The 23,100-nt window shown below is 39.9% G+C and overlaps 1 protein-coding gene across 13 annotated transcripts in view; it reads right to left on the bottom strand.

Annotated features, from left to right (window-relative positions):
- GRM7 (glutamate metabotropic receptor 7) overlaps nt 1-23,100 on the bottom strand; it is an 828,681-nt gene that overhangs the window by 38,382 nt on the left and 767,199 nt on the right. For 2 of the 13 annotated variants that reach the window (XR_011427214.1, XM_023620046.2), the window contains 2 exons: nt 19,868-20,114; nt 13,954-14,045 (listed from right to left, as the gene is read on the bottom strand). Coding sequence is in view for 3 of the 13 variants with exons in the window: in XM_023620046.2 (XP_023475814.1) it covers nt 13,975-14,045; nt 19,868-20,114 (318 nt within the window). In the remaining 10 variants the exon portion in view is untranslated. Of the gene's footprint in view, nt 1-6,365; nt 6,466-7,128; nt 7,189-9,175; nt 9,297-9,404; nt 9,491-9,588; nt 9,637-11,264; nt 12,596-13,953; nt 14,046-19,867; nt 20,139-23,100 lie in introns of those variants that run through there. The other 11 variants (XR_011427215.1, XM_014731447.3, XR_011427208.1 and 8 more) reach the window with 10 other exon arrangements.

The raw sequence follows: 23,100 nt of genomic DNA on the forward strand, positions 1-23,100 counted from the left end.
CTTCCTGACATCTTAAAACTGCTTACATTCACGCCAGCTGTTTGCTGTCCGTGAAATGCCACAAGACATTGCTCAATGCCCTCTTTTCCAACAACGCTTGGCAGATGTTTGGGGTTCGATGTCTTTACATGCCTTTCATCAGTGCGGAAACCGCATTTCTTGGCTGCTGTATCCAATGGCTGCTGTATAACGATTTATCATGTTTGATCAGAAATTGCAACTTGCCTCTGAATAAAAGGAACAAAGCATATATTATGGGATATTTATGACTAAATCTATTTACTATTTGTGAAGAATCTAAAAGCTTAGCAATCTTCAAATACAAACCGTGAAGCTTGAAAAACCTCCAGCTGTTTAAAATTTCAAATCATTAGTCGAATGCCTGATCTAGACTTAAGCCTTCTGTTTGAGGATCTTTTCTAAAACAAAGTGTTGCAGACAATGTTCTCTAGCACGTATTTTTCCCACTACAATGCAAGCTGAGGGCCTGATGTTATTCCCAGGAGAGCTGCTGATGCCGAGAGGCTTGCCTCCTACAATTCCAGCCCCCCAGGCCCCCCAGTGTCACTGAGAACACTGTGAGATGGGTTGAGAGGGCAGGATTCTGCCTTGAGTTGAGGGAGGTTCACCAAGTGGCCAGGGTGTGTTCTTGTTGAAGGCAGATCATTTCCTTCTCTGAACACAAGAAGAGTCCCCAAGGGGTTCCAAGGTAGGTCTGATCTCCCAAAAGTCCTGAATGACTCTCTTCAATGCCGGATGGGAAGGGATATCAATTACGGAATGACAGCCACGCATCAGACCACATCCCGGGACCTTAGCTTGTGCCACCTCACCCAGTCTTGAAAGAACCTGGTTAATGAGGGTATTCAAATCCCTGTGTTGCCAGATGTGGCAGCTGAGATGGGGAGATGTTTGTCTCAGAGTGATGCCACGTCTGATTCCAAAGGTCTTGACTCTGACCCTAGGCTGGCTTTCTGTCAGCAAAGCATTGCTTGCTTCTTCTGGGATCAGATAACTTTGTAAGCAATCAAGCTATTCTTCTTAAGAGAATTCCATCTTTGAAACTATGAAGTTGGTTAGAAGCTTGCAGCTGCACTAGATTCAAAAAGGTCATGGAAATCTTATAAAGAAGGCTAAGAAAATATTCCTTTCTGATCCTTCCCAATGACATGGTAAAGAACTCACTAGAAGCCAAAACAGGTAATAGAAAAGAAGAAAGCTGGTGTTTGAAGAATGGATGGAATTGTACAATTAGGTCGGTGTTTCTTTGCCATCTGAGGTACAGTTCTGAATTAGGTCATCTTAAAACCACCTTTTGTTTTACAAAAGTAACATGTTTACTGTTGAATATTTAGAAAGTACACAGACCTTTTTTCCTGTTTACAAAAGAGCTGCTCTGAACACATATCCCCTTGGCTTGAAATTTTGTCCATTTAGAAACTTACGGGGAGAATACTTCCATTTTTTTCCATGGTTGCCAAGTGTCCAGTAAATATTTCTGCAGGAATGGCCTTTCCAAAGTTGACAGAACTATCTCCACACCTACACACTTACACAATGACATGACATGAATTAGATTCTTCTTAGATCTTCTTAAGAAAACTAGGTGGTCAGTTTTTTCCCAGATCCAGAAGCTTTTTTACCCGAAATGCAATTCTGAGTTTTGAGCTTTCAAGTCAGGGATTGGCTGCATTCCAGGGACAAATGGGTGAAACGGTTGCCTGAACTTTTGCACTGTTCTTATAGATTATCCTTTGCTACCTATAGCTTTAGGGCTTTTGAACATACCGTTTAGAAAGTCTGAGAATACATCCTGTTCCTGAGAGCTCAGAAGTGTGTGTGTCTCTCATTAGCACCTCCCGTCCTAATGCTTCTGCAACAGCTTTTCTGCTGCTCCTCAGTTACTAAACCCCAAGTGGCACCTTGCTTTCTACTGCCTACATTCCCACAGCCTTCAGAATGGAATGTGAGGATATTCACAGTTGAGTTCTAATGTATTTCTCTGCTTTTCTCCAGCCTCACGTGTCATATGCTTGTCCAGTGGTTTTCCACTGGGGCAATTGCGCCTCCTGAGAGCATTTGGCGATATCTAGAGACATTTTCATGTGCACAATTGCAGGATAGTGGTGCTACTGGCATCTAGTGGGTAGAGGGCAAGGATGCTGCTAAACATTCTACAATGCACAGGACAGCCCTCTGAAACAAAGAATTGTCCAGCCCCAAATGTCAGTAGTACTATGATTGAGAAGTCCCATGGTGCAACTCCACTAGAAAATGGATCTTCCTCAAACGCACCATGTACGTATCACTGGAAGGCACTACAGCCGTTAGAAGCATGGCCACTGGGGCCAGATAGCTGAGCTTGCAGGCAAGATCCTCTACTTATTAGCTGTGTGACTTTGGAAATATGACTTAAAATCTCTGTGCCTCACTTTCCTCATCTGTAAAATGGGTTTAATGATGCATATCTGATAAGGTGATTATGGTTAAATAGATTAATACATGTTAAGTACTTGGAATAGTGGCTGGTGTGTAGGAAGTACTCAATCTGCTACCCAGCACTGCTGCTCATAATGTTGCCACCATTTCATTCACTTTGACTTGACTTACAATGATCCCTCTGTCTGGAACACCCTCCCTCATATTGCCTCATTCTTCAAGTCACTGGAACGTCCCCTGCCACCTCATGGGAGGAAATGCCTACTTTCAGCCCTCCACACAAACTCGTATTATGCATCCATGCAACGTGTCTGACAAGGAGTTGTCTTCTCCTTTGGATGTAAACTTCTGGAGGAGCTGGAGCTTCTTGTGTCTCAGCTTTATATGCCCAGTCTCTAACAAGAGTAAGCACTCCACAAATCATGTTAGTTCGTTTGGGGTCAGGCTCCATTAAAAAGAAGACTAGTAGACAAAGGAAATAAACTTTTCTCTTTTCAGACTTGATTTAACCTCTTTAGTAATCCTCACAAGGTTATCTGCTTAAAAAGAAGAAGCCTGGATTTAAATTGAGCGTATGCAATGCCTTTATAACCCGCGTGGTAACTGCCTTGAAAGGGGAGGGCTAAAAGCAGTGCCAGGCAGACTCCTGGGCCCTCCCCTCAGCCATGCCAGCCTCCTGGCCTGGAGAGATACACAGCATAAGTCATCATCTGCTATTAAGAATTCACTCCTTCATCTATAGCCATCTATCTTTGTTCTCCAATCTGGCTTGAGCTGTTTTCCTTCCCGTAGAGAAGGTGATCAGTGGCTCCTCATTGCTGGTGATCATCTACAGATAGAAGGAAAAAAATGTTTCTTCCAGACTGCGTTATAAATCTGAATCTTTTATAATGAGGGATTTTTTTTTGTCCTTGGCTTAAAAATGAACTTGTTAGTCTATAAATCTTGTGGCTCCTTCATGAAGAGTCATTGGTGTATAATGGGATCAGAAGGGTTTCTAAAGCTACTTCTGTCACTAGCACCTTGGACGATTTTCATAACCCCCTGAGTTGTCGTTTGTCCCTCTATAGGTGAGGATGACACCAGCTACCTCAGCGTGATGCCCCGAAGAAGACGGGAGGTGCCATATGTGCAAGCACATGATAAAACAAAACTATAACATGTTATAGAAGGGCAGGCTGATGTCACAGTTAATTGATGACGATGTAGTTTTAAAAAAATTGTGTGGATTTTTCTTTTGATCTTTTTCTGCACTTCCAGCATATAGATTCATTGATAGTGTTTTATAGACAACATTTAGTGATCAATATAATCAATTGGTTTTGTCCTTAAAAAAAAAATGTGTGGCTTGTATGCAAGTTTACAAATTGAGACAGTTCTTCCCTTCCCCTCCCTCCTCCGACCATTTTACGGCTTGAGTTCAGGAACGAGCATCCGAGATGCGGGGAGAGACTTCCCTTCAGCTGTAGTGTCCTCAGCCGGCTTGGCAGAGCTGGTATGGGATGAAGTATCTTACACTGGTCCTTGTTCCCAGCCTTCCGTGCGAGCTTTACAGTAAAAGTTCTCCCAAAATGTAAATTGATAGCAGAGGCTCCGCCAGACAATGCACAGCATCACTGACTGTTTAGGATTCACATAAAACTTCTGCTGGTTGAAAATGGTAGACATCTTCTGCTTTTCGCCTGTATTTTTCCCTCACCCTCAAACATTCACAAAGCACCTGCCAGGCAATCGCGTCAGGGTCTAACCACACAGAGGACAGATGAGACACATCAATTTGAGGAAAAGGACCAAGCACTTTCCAGCCAACATCAGAATTCCAAAATTGGCCGATCACGGGTGAAAAGTGCCTGGAACTGTGCTGCTGGAGACCGGGTGAAGACTGTGTTCACATCCTCGAATATTTAACTTGGCTTTTCTGCTGTGGAACAACACCGGTTTGCCAAATGAATACGTACATTGCTTCAATTTGGGTGGTGATTAATAAATTGTCCTCTCTGCCAGCTACAGGGATCTACAAGACATGTAATGACTACAAAGTTGCCGCCTTACCTGCTTTTACGTGCAACCATTGAATTAATAAATATAGAGCATTGCAAATAATGTATGAAAGAAATGAGAGGAATCTTCCAAGCTGAGAGAAAAGCATTTCTGGAAAACAATTTTTTTTAGGTCACAAAATTCACTGCACACTCCACAATGTAAACCATCTTTCCATCTTTTGCTAGGTGCCACGCAGGAAATGGGCCCCCACACTCTCGGAGAGAACCTGCAGACTATTCTCACCATCAATGGAGAGTGCTAAGAACGAAAGTTGTCCCTTGTGTAAGGAAGTTCTTATCCTCCTGTTGACTTTCTCTAGGCAATGGCTCTGCATTATCTGGTAGAACATTTTGTGATGATGGCAATATTATATAGCTTTGCAGTCCAATATGGCAGTCACTAGCTATATGTACCCATGGAGCATTAGGAACGTGGCTAGTGCAACTGAGGAACAAAATTTTTAATTTTATTTCATTCTAATTAAACTTAAATTTAAAGAGCCATATGTGGCTGGTGGCTACCATATGAACTGAGCAGCTATAGCTCAGTTGGTGAGATTCGTAGTAAGAGTAACAGCTAATTATTGAGCATTATACTGTATATCAAGCATTGTAGTTAAACATATGGTAAGCACTAACTAATTTAATCCTAATAACAACCCTAACACACAGAGAGTAAGCAGTGCACCCACATCACAGTCTAGAGCGGGGCAAAGCTGAATTTAGCACCTAGGAGTGCACACTCCAGCACCCTCAGGAGCAGGCTGCCTCGCCATCAGATCACAGCCAATTTTTAACAGCAATGGTAATTGAAGCAATGGTTATCCTGACAATTTTCACTACCTGATTGGGCAGAAAGGCATCGATGAAGATTTGAAAATAGGAGTCTCTTTGAAGACTTCAGGGCTAAATAAATTCAGAGTTGCCCTACTGAGTAGCTTGGAATGATTGCATAAGAATGTATCGGCACACTTTACTTACAGAAGGCCATGACCTGTGGCCCACTGAGTGCAGGGAACAGAAACATTAACCCAGCTTTTTATCTGATGTTGTCATGGAGATTCAGCCTTAAACAAAGACGGTGCTATGTTTTCCACTCCAATAATAGATCTCAGCAATTAGCTTCCTCTTTATTAGTCTGCAACACCAGTCTGGAAGAGTCTCTTGAGAGGAGACCTTGAAATAGCTTCTCACAGCGCCAGCAGACAGCTAAAGATGACTTCCTGGGAACATGGTGGATGCCACTGGTGAGATAAATCTGAATGTTTTTTTTAAAACAGTCTTTTTAATATCCTGGAAAACACTCTGCTGTGTAAGTGATCTCCATCACATCAACACCATATTGCATGTGTTGATTATCAGACAGGTTTAAAAAACAGTTCCCAAACCTGGATGTACATCAGAATCCGTGGGGAAGGTGGTTAAATGCAGGTGACACCTTGATGAGCACCACGGTAGGGAACAAAGCCTTTGAATTAAACTGAAGTGTAAGCTGAAATGAATATCAGAAGAGTTCTTCTAGGCAAATTTTCTTCCATAAATAGGATTTTAAAATTGATTCTAGTTATTACCTTAAATAGCTGGGTACTAAAAGCTAGTCATAATTTAATGTAAACATCGCCACGATGGTGACCATGTTGAATGTCTTTTATGCCTAAAGTCAGGAAAAATGTGCCGTGTTATGAAATGAAAGGAAAGCTAAGTGTGTTTAAATGTGCTTTCCCAGGTGGCTCCTTTGATAGCGCAGTGAAATTTTGGCTTTAAGGCATCATTGCTGCAAAAATGATCAATACTAAATAGGTTGAAGACAAGACAAGCGATATATTGATATTTCGATCTGAAGACTCTGCAGGTTTTTCCAGACAAAAGTCAGAGGCAGACAGATTACTTGAAATTCTCAAACTTTATTGTGTATGGTACAGAAAGAGAATGGGTACAAGAGATCACATGGAAGAGGATCAGATTGGAATCTCCACATTCTTTCCTAGAGGAAAGACAAACAGAAAAATATATTAACTTTAGGTGACGTAACAGCAACACTGATGGCTAGCATTTGAACAGCTACTGTGACAAACTCTATTCTAAGGGCTTTACTCTTTAGTCCTCACAACCACCATGTGAGGTTGTATGTTACAGACGAGGGAACTGAGGCACAGAGAGGTGATCTTTTCTAAAGAGTCAGCATTTTGCCTGCTTGGCAGGAATGATAGAGTCTCACCCGTTGATCCCCTATTTCACTTTATTTTCCTTTAGATGGGAGTCGGATAGGAGCCCCCATTGATGTTACTGAACCGGCAACTTGACTCAGAACACACTGAAAATCCAATACCCAAAAAGAGACTGGCTTTCTTAAGGTTGTATCCCAGTAGATCACAGTAGGGACCTCTCCCTCATTTGGTGGCATTGATGTCTTTCGTAAATGAAGCCCCTGGAAAATGCTCTAATGGGCCAAAGCCTCAAGACTTTTTTAGTGTAATTTCTCCTTATTTTGGAATATTGAGAGGACATTGCTGGTATTCGATGAGCACCACCAGGACTAAGCTCGTCCTGGAACCTGGACAAGGCCTCCTCCGTTCATTAAATTCATTGGTGGGCTAGGTAGCAAAGCTTCCTCAGGATGCTTAGAAGGATGCAAAAAGACACTTGCCTTGGCCAATCGCTGGACTGTACGCCAGTGCAGGTGGTCAGGTGTGTTTGCACTTTTCACCTGAATGGAAACAACAGCTCAAGTCTCAGTCTGGACTTTGGCAAACCACAGGAAATTAAAATGCAAATGAAATTTGCAAACATGACGAAAAGAGGGAAAGAGGAATTAAGTTCTCAGAACGAAAATCGAGCATTTTCCATGCTAGCCCTAGGAGGCCAGCTTAATCAAATTTTCAGCTAACACAGATGATAATGACCCTGGTGGCCAGTTTCTTTACAGAGCTTTGCTACGGCAAAAGCAGAGAGAGACGGAGCAGGTGATGAAGCTGTGGTGGGAATTAGCTTTTCACATCTGTGTGCCAGGGAAGTGCCACTTTTAATGCTAGTAAATACTCTTTTGAGTTTAATTTACTCCACTTAGGTTCCCATGCCAAACTCGATCACCTGATGCAGAGGTGGAATCTGCTCGTAGCTGTCAATATGTGATGACTTGTGATTGTAATTCTGAACAGGCTACACTTAGCCCAGGCTGACCAGTAGGCCTTGAGTACATTATACTATGAATTGCAATGAAGTCTTAAAAGTTAAACATTTCCAGCTCTAGAAGGCCATGTTCTTTGAGGCAGGACCTACAGTCTTCAATTTTTCAGACCACCAAAAGAATCCAAGCGGAGGTGAAATTACACAAGGAGTCTTATTATTTGCAGTACCATAAAGGAAAAAAAAGAGGGCACATCTCATTCCAAAATAGCCCTGAAATCAGTCTATAATTTCTGCCTTGAAGCCCTGGAGGGCCTATCTCATCTTCAGGACATTGAGGGCCTCTAGAATCAACTGAGGAAAATAATAAATGATGATTAGATAGACTACGTATACTGAAATGTTTTGTCCTATTCCATTCAATTTCGGAAAAGCTTATTAGAAAGGACTCTGGACAGGAGACCCACATGCCACTCATTGGTGGGTGTCACTGGGAAGTTAATTCACTGCTCTGAGTTTCAGTTTTATCATGTCAAGTGGGGACAATAAGATCTGTCTCAGTGGATGGTTGAGCACTTTGTATGTCTGTAGCAATAGAGATGATATGATGCCATTATTATCATCATCACTGATATTATTGTTGTTATTATTATTAAACTGTTGTAAAGCGCTATGCTAGGTCCTTCGATGACTGAGATGCATGAGCCTGGCCCTCCCAGGCAGTTCTATATTTGGTATAAGCTTAGTAAATACCAAACTCCAAAGCATCAACAAATATCTCTGGGAGGTTTTGTTAAAGTATCCCGGCCTTGAAAGGAAACCAAAGTGTTTTCACAAGCAAAGATTAAGGGACTCTGTTCCACTCAGTCATTATTCTATCACTCAAGACATACCCCGGAACTAGTATTTGTACTTAAAATGCTCTTCAGCTTGCCAGCTGGCCTGGAGTTACCTGTCGAAGTTAATCACATGGAGTGGTTCATATATCAGGTGGTATGAGACTATGTGTCTCACAGCAGCCTTGCCGAGTGACTGATAGCCTTCTCTGTCAATTTTGCGAAGCCAGAAGACTATTAATGAACCATCAAAAGACCACAGTGACCCATCTCCAAAACAGAGCTTGCTGTACCTAAAGAAAAGGTTGCCTGACTTCACTGGCAGTCTAGATATCATCCCTTCCAACTCTGATGGTTTATCGTAGACAAAAAATGTAACCACAAAAAAAGAGGAGAAAGGAAAGCCAGATAAAACAGAGAGATGAGCAGGGACTAACAATGCTACCTTATATATGCACAGCCCTTTATAAAGGAGGGTCTTTCTTTATATGATTGCATGCCATCTCCATGGTGTTCCATCAAAGAAAGCTGCCTTGGTCTTTCATAAGAAGAAAGTGAAGATCAAATAGGACACAACTTATCCACTATCACAGAGGTCCATGAGGTGTTTAGGCTTATTCTACCTCAAGTATCAGAGCCAAGGTTAGGACCCTGGCCTAGTTTTCCTTATTCTTGCCAGAGAAAAGCAACAGCACACACAAGGTCATAACCGATACTCGGACCAACACTTACAGAAAGTGGGATTGCTGATTCCGGTCATATTCTTCTAAGTGTTTGGGCCAGCTCAGTAAGAACAGACTTTGGAGGCTTTCCTCCATCCTCTTTGCACAAGCTTGGGTCCTCAGAGGTTACTCTGAAAGAGGGCAGAGATGTAAAGAGAATTCAAAACTAATCTTAAACTTGAAAAGAAAAAAAAATAATGAGAATATTCATGGGGATCATAAAGAGAAATAATGATTACCTTTGATTCCTAGAGAAAGTTAATTTAAAATGCATCCAAGTTCCATTGTACAGCCGAAAAAAAAAATCTGCGAAGCTGAGACAGGTCTTTAGTAGGCAGAAAGGAGAGTCATGGTCACTTGAGTTCTGAGAAGATGCTCATTCACAGTAATTGGGAGGAAGAAAGATTGTAGAGATTAACTGACCTTGTTTTAGGGCACACGCTGTTTTCTTTTCAAATGCAAACTTGGGGCCTAAAAGACAAAATCTGTCTTGAATGCCAGTCTCTAAGAAAATGCACTTAACAATCAGAAAACCACCGAAGTGGTTGTTTATGTTTTTATCAAATTAGAAGCTATATAACCATTTAAAGCAAGTGCGTAGGATCTCTTTCCAATGGTAACTTTGAAGTTCACATGCCCTTTGAAAGAAAAGCAGTATAGATGCTCTTGGTCCATGAAAAGAGAGATCAGCATAACATTGTCTTGGTTTTACACATGGGTTTAGCTCATCAAAAGAGACATTACGCAAGTGCGGATGTGGCACTGGCTGTCAGTTTTAAGGTTGTACATAAAAACTACATCGTAGTTTTGAAATCTGTGACATCAGGGTCAAAAATTGCCTTTTCGGGGCAGTCTTTGTGACCCTGGAAGTTTTATCTGGGAGAATATAATTCCACTTGCTGAGGCTGTAGACTTGATTTTTTTTATTATTAATAAATAATTACTTATTTGATATTCACTGTGTAGGTACTACGTTCTAGGGAAGGCTAGGTGCCTTTGGTCTGTGAGGTAGTGCACTGCAGTCATCCCGTGTGTAGTCTCTGAGAACCTAGTATTAGTCAGGCCCTCTGCTAAAGGCACAGAGATAAAGGCAACTAGTTCCCTTTACGCCCTGGCTGCTTCCTATGTGTCATCTCCTGAAACCGTTTGCCTCAAAACACAACACTTCAGCTTCACCGAACTGCTTTCTAGTCCCAAGACATACCACATTCTTCTGTACTCCAGGTTCTTTGTGCATACTTGTTTCCTGCCTTGAGTGTCTTGTCTTTGTGGCTGCCTAGACTCCTTCATCTGCTAAGACCAACTCAGACACAACCTCCTGGGTGATGTTCTCCACATGTAGCTTGGTAGCACTTGGTACAGATCTCTTCTAAGAGCCCCTGTCACTCTGAATTATAATTGCTTACCTTCAAGCCTTCCATCAGATCTGGGCTCCCTGATGATATTGTCCACTTCTGTCCACTTCTGTCCCTCATTCCTAGTAAGTTCAGGGCTGGCCCATAGGAGAGGTGCTTGATAAATGTTTCTTTGATTGACCCAACTTCAGAATACTCTTGCAGTTCATAAATCCTACCCAGATGTGGTGGTGACATGCTTAAATGTAAACCTTGGCATGGTTTTCATGACTTTGGGGCATGATGTGTATGTTTCTTTTATGCTAAGAAATAGTAGAAATCCTGCCACGGGAACTTTTATCCCCTTCTTTAAGTTGAACTGAAGTTGCAGAACTGAGATGGCAAATATTAATTGGTTTCTGAGGATGCTGAGATATCAACCCCTGATAAGAGAAATGATGGTATTTCGCAGATCTTTTAGGCAGAAAGAAATATGCCAAAAAGATTTATAGCTGCAGTTATTTCTAAGGCGATTCATGTCAAAGGTCAGATAACATATATTCTTTGCTATGCTATACTTATAGAGTGCTTCAAAATAGTTTTTACATTGAGGGAGTCTCCAGTTAACTCCGAGACATCACATTGAATGTTACAGAGGAGGGAGAGTCTCAAAATGACAGAAAACCTTGGATCGCACAGTTCTAGAAAGCTTGAAAATGTGAAATAACCTCATTATAGTAATTTTAACAAACAAGAGATTACCAATTTTTTTACAACATCATTTAATACATTAGTGAAATGGCAACAATATTACAACCAATGTACTTTCTCAGAAGCAGATATCTTGTAAAAAAATGACTCCACTGTTAAATGTCCATATTTGCAAGGCTGAGTTAGACTCTTAAAGTTTTTTAATGAGAACTCCATCCTGTGGTGTGAAAATTTACCTCCTAACAAAACAACTTGTTTTCCTGACCTGATGACAATGCCAGATTAATTGCACTTTTGTTGCTTAATTGCATTTTAAAGTGCACGTCATTAAATTGATAACACTCTGCGGAGTTTTAAAATTTCTCAACATTCAAACAAAAGTTGTAGGCAGTGTTGACTCAGCCAATGTCCGGCCTGTCATGTTTGTCAAAGGAGAATGCTCTTAACGGCAGGCAGTATATGGAAGGCATTTTCAAAGCAGGTTGCATTCTGTTTTGTTTGAATTTGAACCCGCCTCTTCAACCCCCACAAGCAGAATGATTTGCTCTATATAGTGTGCCACCATTGGGGCACGGTGGCTGAAATCGAAGTTTTACTTGAGTAGTACAAACATTCACTCTTGAATCTATAGGTTTTTCTTTACTGTTTCGTCTCTTGAAAACAACCACATAGAAGTGGATTCGAACATACATTTAGCACCTTCTTTCACTGCTCGTCCAAGCTTTCCAGTCTCATCGTAACCTGAACAAGGTAAACCCCTTCCTTCTTTGAATACATGTGACTTAGACCAACTTCTATTCTTATTATTTTTCAAGGAGCTGTATGAGATGTTTCTCATTAAGTTGTCAAGACACCTTAACACTGGCAGAAAGGGAAAGCACCTAATCAAAATCTTTGAAACAAGACAATCCTAGCAAAAAGTTTAAGTTTATTTCTAAACAGCACATCCTGAAAGTAATTTTTTAACTGAAAGATTGACTTACATATTATTTTTACACCCTTTAAACCAAGAGGTATCAACTTAGAATGGAGCTAAAGAGAATATTTAATGGGTTGAGATTAAATCTATCGTTTTTACCCAGGGAAAATTCCTTCTCATTTATTCTCAGGCAGTTGCATGTAAAAGGACTATTACAATGATGAGCTGCAGTGTTTTGACAAGCACTGTACTGCAAAAACTTGAGATGTCACTGGAATACAGTTATATATTCATGGGGAGAAAAGAATGGCCTATTTAGAAACTAGGACAGATCGTGTTGATATGGGAAAGGAAATAACCATGTGAACAATACATCCGAAATTAAAGACTCTGTTGCTGGCATCCGTCTAAAATCAACAGGAAACGTAATTACTCCTTGAAAGTACTCTTGTCCTGTGTTACAGTGCTAAATGGATATGGAAAGAGCGAGATATTATTTGTACTCAGAATACTATTACAAAAACAAAGATGCAAAGAAACACAGCAAAGATGTGATAAAAAGATCCATGTTAGCAACATAGGAAAGTGAGACTAGCCCACATTGTGAAGCAATATTTCCACCCCCACCCCCAAACCCAATGTGACCTCTCTGCTTTCTCTCTCTTGGAGTCACTCTAGAGATAGGTTTTTTTTATCTACTTTATAAGCACAATAAGAGGTCCGGAGGAAACCAAAGGGAATCTTTTATTCAAAGCAACTGCATGATTTTAATAACTCCCCTCCATGTTTTCTACTGTTTATTTTCCCACAGTTTGGAATGCCCTGTTCCCAGCTGGACAAAGATGTTTGCCAAAGCAAGTGTTGTTTTCCACTATATTATATTTCTTAGGCTGAAACAGGGAGATGATAATAATAATATTACTATTATTCTTTCATAACTTTATATCGTTTAGTGAGAGCCCCAGATAATCTGTAGGCATCAATGGCAAATCAATTAGAATTCTTATGCCAGTCCATTCTTGTGTCTAGTTCACACTCCTCCCAATCCACTATTTCTTCTAAGCTATTAGTTTGAATACTCTTGGTATTTATTGGTAATTCTTGGGTTTGAATAATGTTGAAACTCATCTCTGACTCTTGTGGCCTTTCATTGAACTGTTCCCTGTTCTGTGAAATGACTGAACTTGGTTCAGTGTTTCTCTAAGGCAGAACTATGAGCCAAAAACCATCTTCAACACATTATCAAGCAGAGCCAGCAAACACTTTCTCTTTCTTTGCTGAAAAGAAGGATCCAAGGTCATTTTGGGTTTAAGATGGGAAGGCCATTCATTGTTTTTTGAATGAACACATTTCTTGGAATGACATTTAATAAAAAAATGATATTATTTATTAGAAATATTTAATAAATGAACCAGAAAAAACATTTTTACTAGGCTTGTAAAACGTCCCCCTTCTCTCCTTATAAGTTTTCCACATTGCCTTCTAAAACCAGAATGTGAAAACATCCATTTAAAAATAATCTCTCATCACTGGTATTTTTAAAGTAAACTATGTACCAGAATGGCCAGCACCAATTCTGCCACCATTGACTACTTGTTCCTGAAAGACAAACGTGCACACGCTATACACATGTTCTCCAGAGAATAAACCAGGCACGTGACCCTTAACAGCTGTCTGCACTACGCTTAACAAACAGCTCATCTTTGAAAACACGTTTCTTCATGTGAATAGATTTACAGGTAATCATGCAGAGTTTTCATGAAAACATTTTTAATTCTCAGTGGAGACAACACACAAATAAATAAAAATTAGATTGTTTCTTACCTTTTGGAAAGCAGGCAAAAGCTATACTGTTGGTGGAATAGTGTACCAAGTAACAGACTTTTGTACACTCTTTCTTACTGGTGGTATGCAGTCTACAGGAAAAGTAAATATATAGGTACGGATAAAATAAATGTGCACACAATATTCCTTTTTATTCTTTTTTTTCCTTTTGGAGAAGAGGCTGCGATAGAGACCATAGACTTTATTCCCACTCTTTCAGTGGGTTTGATAGTCTTTTGGTAGACCAGTTCACCACAATTCAGGTACCTCTGAACATGGGAGTACTGGCGCCTCTTGGTTTTAGGCAGATGGGTTTACTCGTTTGAGCTGGAGTAGTTGAGGGAACCAGCCCCAAAGTAAGGTGTCTATCTGATCAGAGCATCCTTTTCTTCCTGTTGCCATCCCTTTTTTCTCAGCCTAGTACAGTTATGGTGACCAGCCTGCGAGGTTAGTCCAGAAGGATGAAACAAACAACGTAATGTTCAGAATGTTAGGGATCCAAACAAATGAAAAAGCAAAACAAAACAAAAAACCACGGCAAATTAACACAGCATGGGAGGGTGTTCCAGAATTTTCTAGGCATTGTTACTTGTATAGAATTTGACACCCACATCCATTTTCTAGCAGTTTGAGTCTTGGAGTTTTTTTTTTTTTTAATAAAATACTTCTTTATCTTGGCAGTTCTACTATTTTATGTAATACTTGCCTTCTTTGAGAACAGACCAAGTTTTTATTTATATATTTTCCTTACAGTAGATGCAAAAATGGTAGTAAAAGAAAAATAGCATCAGAATGTACACTTATATTTAAAATATCTTATTTTAGATTGTCTGTTTTAGGTGCAAGTTATTGTTCTTCTAAAGTGTGCTTCACCATACAGTGTGCTCATTGGCTTAAACTAGTCTTTCACGTAGTGTAAGTCCAGCCTCTATTTCAGGGTCATTTATCACTTATGCATTCCCACCTGCAAAACGGGTCTTTCCCAAGCTGTCCACATGCCTGACATCTCTAGTTGCTACTGGCCTTCCAGAACAAACTTTCTGTAACCAGTCCAGATTTTGGGGGAGTTTCTCTGCACTGTCTGGGGGCATTGGTTTAGAAAATGGATGGTAGTTTAGGACAAAGGTAGCTTAGGGATGCTCATCATTATTCATCATGATCCTCTATAAGGAGAGCATCTGACCAGAGGATAATTCACAGAGCATCTTCTGGTTCTGACCAGTCCAAGTGAGGAAGGCAGCGGTTCTTACCCACACATCCCCCAAAAGCCATGCTGCCTCAGGTACCATTATCCATCCAACTGGAAAAGGGGCCTGGTGGCCATCAGTAAGTCAGTCCCCAAGCACACACAATCCTCCTGTTTATCTGGCATCTACATCTTTGCCATGAACATATATCTGCAAAATCAGTAATAGAAAGCTCAGGAAAACATGCCAAATTCAGGACACACATTCAAGAACCAAAGCTTGAGGTGCCCTTTGCAGAAAAAATTGTTGAGAAGGCATCATCGTGGCCAGATCTAAAGCTATCCAAATTAGGTCAGGGTCTTCCAATCCTCTAGCAACAGAAATTTTGTTTGTATAAAAAAAACCCTTCATTAAGTGGCTGAGCTATACCTCTATACCCGCTGCTGTTTTCCAATCTGAGTTCAGAAATGAACAAGCATTGGCTCAACTCTGAACATCCAACATGTTTTGTAGTGCACAGATACATTAAAATTTTGAGATTTGCTTTTCATTTGTTCCATACAGAAAGAGGTTTTCCTTTCAAACAATGGCATCTTAACTGGAGAAGCAACCTAAGAGGAAAATTGAACTTCTTGGGGAAAAATCAGGCAATGCTTGGGCAGTTTTAATTTCTGCCCTTATGAAGCCAACAAGCAAATTCGTTTTATGTGGACATGTCGTTGCAGTGTGCAGCTGGATGAGTAGAAGCGTGCATGCACCAGATGGCAAACTGCAGTGATGGAGCAGAGCTGTTAAAAACGAAAACACTGAGGATTGAAATACATTGAGACTGAGTGTTTAGAGCAACAATGAATAAGGGGACATTTCTGTTTCATTATTTACTTTGTAGCTCATACTATATACTCGGTTTCCTCCCCGATACCCTCCCTCAGAGGATAGCGCATGGAATTTCCCTTTTGGAAAGACACATTCCTTTCCCAAGTGCATGGTCTGTGCTTCTGTTTGTTTCTTTTTAACCACATAGCTTAATTTTAGCAAACAATTTGTCTGTTACCAAAGTTCAGAAATTTGAGATGATTTGAGCTATATTTGGTATTAAATAGAATATAATAATAATGTTTCCTCCCATCGGAATAGTCTTTCTGTCACTTTTCATTAATTGAATTTTTTATTACTGCTCTTTCCTACATTCATACATTTTTGCATTGTTACAGACTGGTTTTCCAAATATAATTGTTATCTATAATACCATTATTTCCATATTAGTGACTTCATTAGATCATTTTAAACAGCTACTTGTTTGCATTTTTGTCTCATCTTAAATGTTTCCTTCCTTTGGGTTGACTTTATCCCAGATCAGCATCATTGCTAAAACTTTGGGAAGCATTTCCAATATGGGCTCAGCCTGAGTGTCCTAATATGACATCGTTGCTATTAAAATATATTAATTTCTAGAGCTCTGCCGTCCAATATAGTAGCCACAGTTACAGATGGCCATTTAAATTTAAATTATTTAAAATGGAGGAAAATGGTAAGCATATTTCCTCAGCTAAGCAGCCATATTTCAAGCTCCCAATAGCCATATGTGGCTAGTGGTTACTGTACTGCACAGCACAGGTAGAGAACATTTCCATCATTGCAGAAAGTTCTATTGGACAGATTTTGTGCAGATAAGGTCTTTTGATTCCTCTTCGGGATCTTTGAGAGCTGGGCCATCAGAAACCCCAATGTTTGGAGGTACATGAATCTCCTCCTATGGTTCAGCAAATATCCACTCAAATTATGTATGGTGTTTTAGGAAGTGTCTACACAAAACCAAAAGAACAAACAATTTTTTAAAAGTTTTTGGACTGTCTGTGACGCAAAGGCTATATTTGGTTTTATTTTTTCCGGAACTGTTTATCTTTGCTCTGTGTAGACCCCAAAACAACAATGACAAAACCCAGTAAAACTTTTTCAAGGGAAAGGCACCAAATGCATTCCAAATGGAATAATTGTGATTGACACAGGTAATAAGACACTTGGATTTTTGAGTTAGTAAGATGAGGCCTCTACCTGGGCAGCCTTCTTTGAGTTCAGTTTATTCCTGTCTTTGTAGACAACAAAGCAAGCAATAACACATTTCAAAGCACCATACATCATTATATTCTTTAAATGCAAGCTGCATTAGCAAATGAGCAAGCCCAAAGACCAATTTCTGCATTGGCATTGTAACGTGCCACTCATGTTCTAAGAAACACAGCAGCAAAGAGAAACAAGCAGGGATCTGGGAGTCAGACCTGGGTTTCAGTCCAACCTCTGCTGCTAACTAAATGTGTGACTTTGGTAATATCACTTAATCTCGCTAAGCTTAGGTTTCTTCATTAAAATGAGAATAATACTTCCCATTCTACAGAGTTACTGTGAGGAGTAAGAGAGAGCGTCCACACAAAGCATTCTGCATAATGGCTATTTGAAAAGGAGGCTGTGTATTAGTATTAGTGTTAGTGTTGGTATTAGCAATTTAACAGCCATTATCATACCCCATACAGCCTCAACAAGGATAGACCCTAATCACTAAAAGTTAATAACAGTGAAATGTTGTTTGAAAGCTAATTATTCTTAATAATTAGCATAGTATTGAATTAATTGTCCAAATTCAAAACTTCTAATTTGGTCTTTTTTTTAAAATACATACAGACTTTTGATCTTATTTCCTGGTTGTTGATTTGGGGCATAGCTAGTGAAATTTGCGTGTGTATGTGTTTGTGTTTAGATATAAATGTTAAACTGCTACTAGAATGTCTCCAGGATAAGGGTTTTGTGAACTGCAAATATGACAAGGGGCCCTAGAATAAAATTCTATGGAAGTATAACTATGTACGTATATTTATCAATACAGATATACATATAAATAGACGCATAAGTATGTTCATGGAAATATTTCTTTTTGTGAATCAGTTCCATCTACCTCATCGTGTTTAGTACGCTTTTAAACATACCATCATATCTATATAACATTTAGGCAAATCTTTTTGCCTTTTCAGGAATAGAAGGAAATTAAAATTTAATTGACACTATTTTCTACATGCATGATAATTTATGACACACTTATCTTATGACATGGATATTATTATCTCCATTTTTTACATCAAAACGCTGAGATTTAGAAAAGCTCCATGACTCTCAAAGCCATACAGCTGGTAAGAGGAGTGGCTTGGATTTGAACCCAGGTCTGTCTCAACCCAAAGTCTCTTCCTACATCACAATGAATACCATAGCAATTCACCGTTCACTTCCCCTCCTCTCAGTGACCATCTGTTCTGAAGACACAAGAACAGATCCTGTGTATCCATTCTGTTTCTCCCTTCTCTCCGTGAGCTCCTTCTCCTGCCTCTCAACTTGTCCGAGAATCTCTTCTATTGAAAAGTCAAAGTGAAGCCCGTGATGTTGTTAATAAGTCTCTGTTAACTTGTCTACATATTCTCAAAGTGTTTCACAATATTCACTCAACTAACTACTTAGAAATGTGGAGAAGGGCTAAGACCATGGATCTTTGCACAATATTTGTCAGGATCAAACTCAGTTGCCTCCTGGTTTTTGAAGATCTCTCTCTTACTTGCAAAGCATAAAGGATTACCTCAGAGTATTTAGAATAGGGACTTTCTGCTTGGCAATAAGCCTTTGGCTACAGCAAATTCAGCTCATAATTGAAAAATAATGTGTCTTGAATGACTTAACGGACAACCTGAATCCTCCTTTACTTTAAAAACAGGAAGCATCAGGAACCCTTCAATATGCCTCATTCTATATGGAACTCGTCAAAATATTCCTGGAAAATAAATCCTAGAAGTCACATTTTTAGTCTGAAATTCACTCTTACCACAATAGTGTTAGTAAAATCAGCAATTGGGAATTCTATGCATTTAGCCTCTGATTAAATGTCTTTTACTTTTTAAAAAAAGTGGTGTCTGTATGCCCATCTTCTTTGGGGTCTTTGCAGGGGTGACTCAAGGCAAACCACGGGTTGCAGATATGCCATGTAGCGTATCAAGTCTGACATAGCATCCTGAATCCCGCCCCTACGCGTATGTCTTTCATGGAATGTCTTTCACTCCTCTGCAGTGGTGTGGTACATGTTTTTCCCAGGTGGGGATGCCATTAGCATAGAAGTGTCTGGGCCGGTATACTTGGATGAAAGTTTGCCAGCTTTATTCAATATTTTATGTTTTGGTTTCTAGAAGCCTTGCTTAGTAAAGAATCATAACTTTTTCCACTTTCGTGTTGCAGTGGAAAAAAGTTGTGTTTCCAAGGTTTTTAAATATCCCAATTTCATTCCTACTGCTACAATCAATCAAGTGTTGAAGTTTCCCTAACAGGAAGTTGTTCCCCTAACAGGAAGTTGTTCCCCTAACAGGAAGGGGTCATGAAAGTTACCTCACAACCTGACAGCTGTGTTTATGCCAATTGGAGGGGTTGATACAAAAGGACAAGAAGCGAGGCAAGGGGGAGACTTCACAATTCTGAAGCAGAACCTCTAAAAGCTTCTTTCTGACAGACAGCAAAAAGAAAATGGTGGCAAGAATGAGGCAAACTCTTAAGAGCAAAGGTTAGCATTCACCAAGGCAACCCATTATCCAAGACAATCATAGTCATGGTACTTTTTCAAAGAAAGGCAAGCTCACACCATATCTCGCGGAGCTTACTGATGCAAGATGGGAAGATGAAAGGAAAGGAGAGTTACTTACTGTTTGGGTCTACGTTTTCACAGAGTTCTGTCTTTGCTTCACCGTTGGGTCTGTCACTGGGTTTGTGTGACAGCCGCGATGACATGGTGGCTGCTGTGACTACCGCCTTGAAGCTTCGCTTCCGTTTCTGCACATTGAGTTCAGGGTGGAAAATGATGATGTACACTTTCGGCATGTACAGCATCCCCAGCGCCACTGATGCACTTAGGTTCATGGAGATTGTAAGCGTGGTGGTTTGTATGTAGAGCTAGGAGACACAACACACAAGACACTATTACAAATAAAATGACTGCAGAGGGAGTCTGAACACTTAATGCAATGTCAAGAAGGACTATGGGTAGGGAAGAAAGCATAGCAATCTCCAGATCCTTCTGATAAAAAAAGGAAGACACAATGACTGTGCAGATTTATTGGCGAGCTGATGTGTATATTTATTGACTGAATGCCATTGGGTGAATCCCTGTGCGTGCTTGCCCTGGAAAAGTCTCCCACATAGAAGTTCAGGGTGGACCTTTAATCAGATCTGAAGGCCCTTTAGTCAGAATGGCAACTGAATGTAAAGACACGAAGATCATAGAAATGTGTAATCTTGAGTAAAGGGTAGTTATTTTTTCTCCCCCATACATACACAAAACAATTAACACTACATGATCTCTTGCTACACAGTTACTGTGGGACCTTATTTGAGAAGTCATTATATCAATATATGTCTCTTTTTGCATTGTTGTTTTAAAGGGTTCACCCTCACCATACCTACAAAGTAGTGCATTGAGTTTCCCTAGAAAGTAAGTTCTTGCTTAATTTTGATTTACAAAACACCAATGGCAAGGGACCAAGATCTAGTGATGTCGCCTTGTCCAGTCTCTTAACATCAACAAATTACTAATAGGATGCAAAACTTCATTCTGACAGTGTGTTATTTGTAGTTTGGATGGTGCCCTCCTTGCTGTCCTTGTCTCCTTTTGCTTCCTTGAGAAATCAGTAGAGCAACCACTCACTTACTGTTCGTGTGTTAAATCATTGCCTTGCCTAAACTGAAAAGATGAAGGTTGAAGGGTGTGGGGAATTGTAAGATCAGTAAGATCAGACAACTGGCCTTGGTCCAGTGGCATTTATGAAGTGCCCTGTCATGATCTAGAGCCACCATACATTTAGGTATATTGGGTTTTGCTTGTGCTCTAAAGGCTGGATTAAATGTGAGATGATAGATGTCTTAATTAACTTGATTGTGGTAATCATTTCACAATGCATACATATACTAAATCATCATGTTTTACACCTTAAAAAAATCACGTATATAAAACTAAATATATGCAATCATACCTCGATAAAGCTGGGAATAAATGAATAAATAAATAAATAGGTAGGTAGATAGACAAATAAATTTCAATTACATTCAAAAAAAACCACCCGAGTGACTAGCTGCCATGGCCTTTTATGTCAGTGGAAACCCAAGTTCCTTGAACGTATTTGATCATGGTTTTCCACAAACGATTCCTTCCCATTGACTCAGGACAAAATCCCCATTTTTAATGAATTCTACAAGGCCCCATGTGGCCTGCCCCCTGCGTACTTTTTCAGACTAATTTTCCACCACTTCCCCCCCACGGCTCCCCAGGATGCCATCCATATGGGCACTCCCTCAGGTCTTGAAGATGCTGTGCTCTTTCAACCACAAAAACTTTATATGTGCACACAGGCGATTTTTCCTTTATTCTTGTTTTCCTTGTATGGAATGTTCCTCTTCTGCTTCTTAGACCATCCATCCCAGGCTGTCCTCACCCACAGATTCAAGTCTGGGCCAGCTTCTTTACTTACACACTTGCGAAAAACTATTTTCTTTAGACCAATTGTCTCCATTTGTAATTAGACACCCACTATCCTGATCATCTGACCATCTGTCTCCTTGACTGGGCAGAAAGTTCAAGAAAGGCAGGAACATGTGACCGTGGTGCATCATTGTGTCGGAATGCTAGCAAACAGTAGGCACTTAATAAACACGATGGTTGAGCTCTTGTGTTTGTACAACGGAGACCTTTTTCCTACCTATGACTCAGTGGTCAAGCAGCCTTTCTCTAAATATATAAGAATTCCCATCAGACCTATTGGCTGCCTGGATAATTCTGAGGCCCCGGTGAAGAAATTAAAAGAGACTTGGTCATCTCATCTGGAAAGAACACAGCTTTCCAGCAAACATTAATTTGAATGTGTATGTCTCTGAGTGGTTTAAAGCAGCTGCCAACTGCTAACTGTAAAATATATAATGAAGGTAAGATAGAAAGACAAAACAATATTGAATTAATGATTCTCTTGGTTGCAAATTAGACCATATTTTTAAAGTTCAACTTTTCCTACTAGAATACCTTTAGACTTTCAACTCCATTCTACCCTGCTAACCCATACTGCTCGGGAAAGGCTTACCATGGTCACAGGGCTTTATGCACCCAGGCAATGTTGCTTCCTTCACTCCTGGTCACTGCTGTCATCCTACTAATGAGGGCTTTGAAAACCGTGGTTTAGCCAGACCAAGAAAGAAAGGGGTATAAGCTGATCCACGGGATCTAAGGTTTTGTTTCTGCTTTTCTGCTCATGAGTAAATTTTGCAGTTAAAGAAACCATTCATAGTTTTTGGTTTTGTTTATTATTTACATATAACTGTAAATTATATATGTGTATATGCGTATATATGTATATATGCAGATGTGTGTGTGTATACATATATATTTTTCTCTAACAAAGACTACTTAGCAATTGAAGACTCCAAAAGCTATGATGTTCATTTTATGGAGTGTTTAATTTCATTGTTCTTAAACTAGAGCCCATTAAGACTTTGATATTTTATTTTGAAAACTTTGCGGTCTCTGGTGACACATCAGAAATATGTGAAACCAACATGAATGTCACTGACCAGACTCCTACTCCCCCAAATCCCCTTTACATAGAGCATAGTGCTTAAGAATGAGGCATTTAGGGCTAGTCTATCTGACTTCAATTCTCATTTACTAGTTCTGTGACCTTGGGCAAATTGCTTTTCCTTTCTGTGCCTCAGCTTCTGCATTTGTAAATAGAGATGATAGTATCAGTACCTACTTCATAAGGTTGTCTTGACAATTAAATGTGTTAATATTTGTAAAGAGCTTAGGATAGGACCTAGCAATACTACAAAAGTATTTTTAAATAAATCTATAGGTATAAAGATATGAAGGCTCCAGTCTACAGGAATCCCAAAGGTA

The sequence above is a fragment of the Equus caballus genome, chromosome 16 (genome assembly GCF_041296265.1).
Source record: "Equus caballus isolate H_3958 breed thoroughbred chromosome 16, TB-T2T, whole genome shotgun sequence".
NCBI lineage: Eukaryota > Metazoa > Chordata > Mammalia > Perissodactyla > Equidae > Equus > Equus caballus.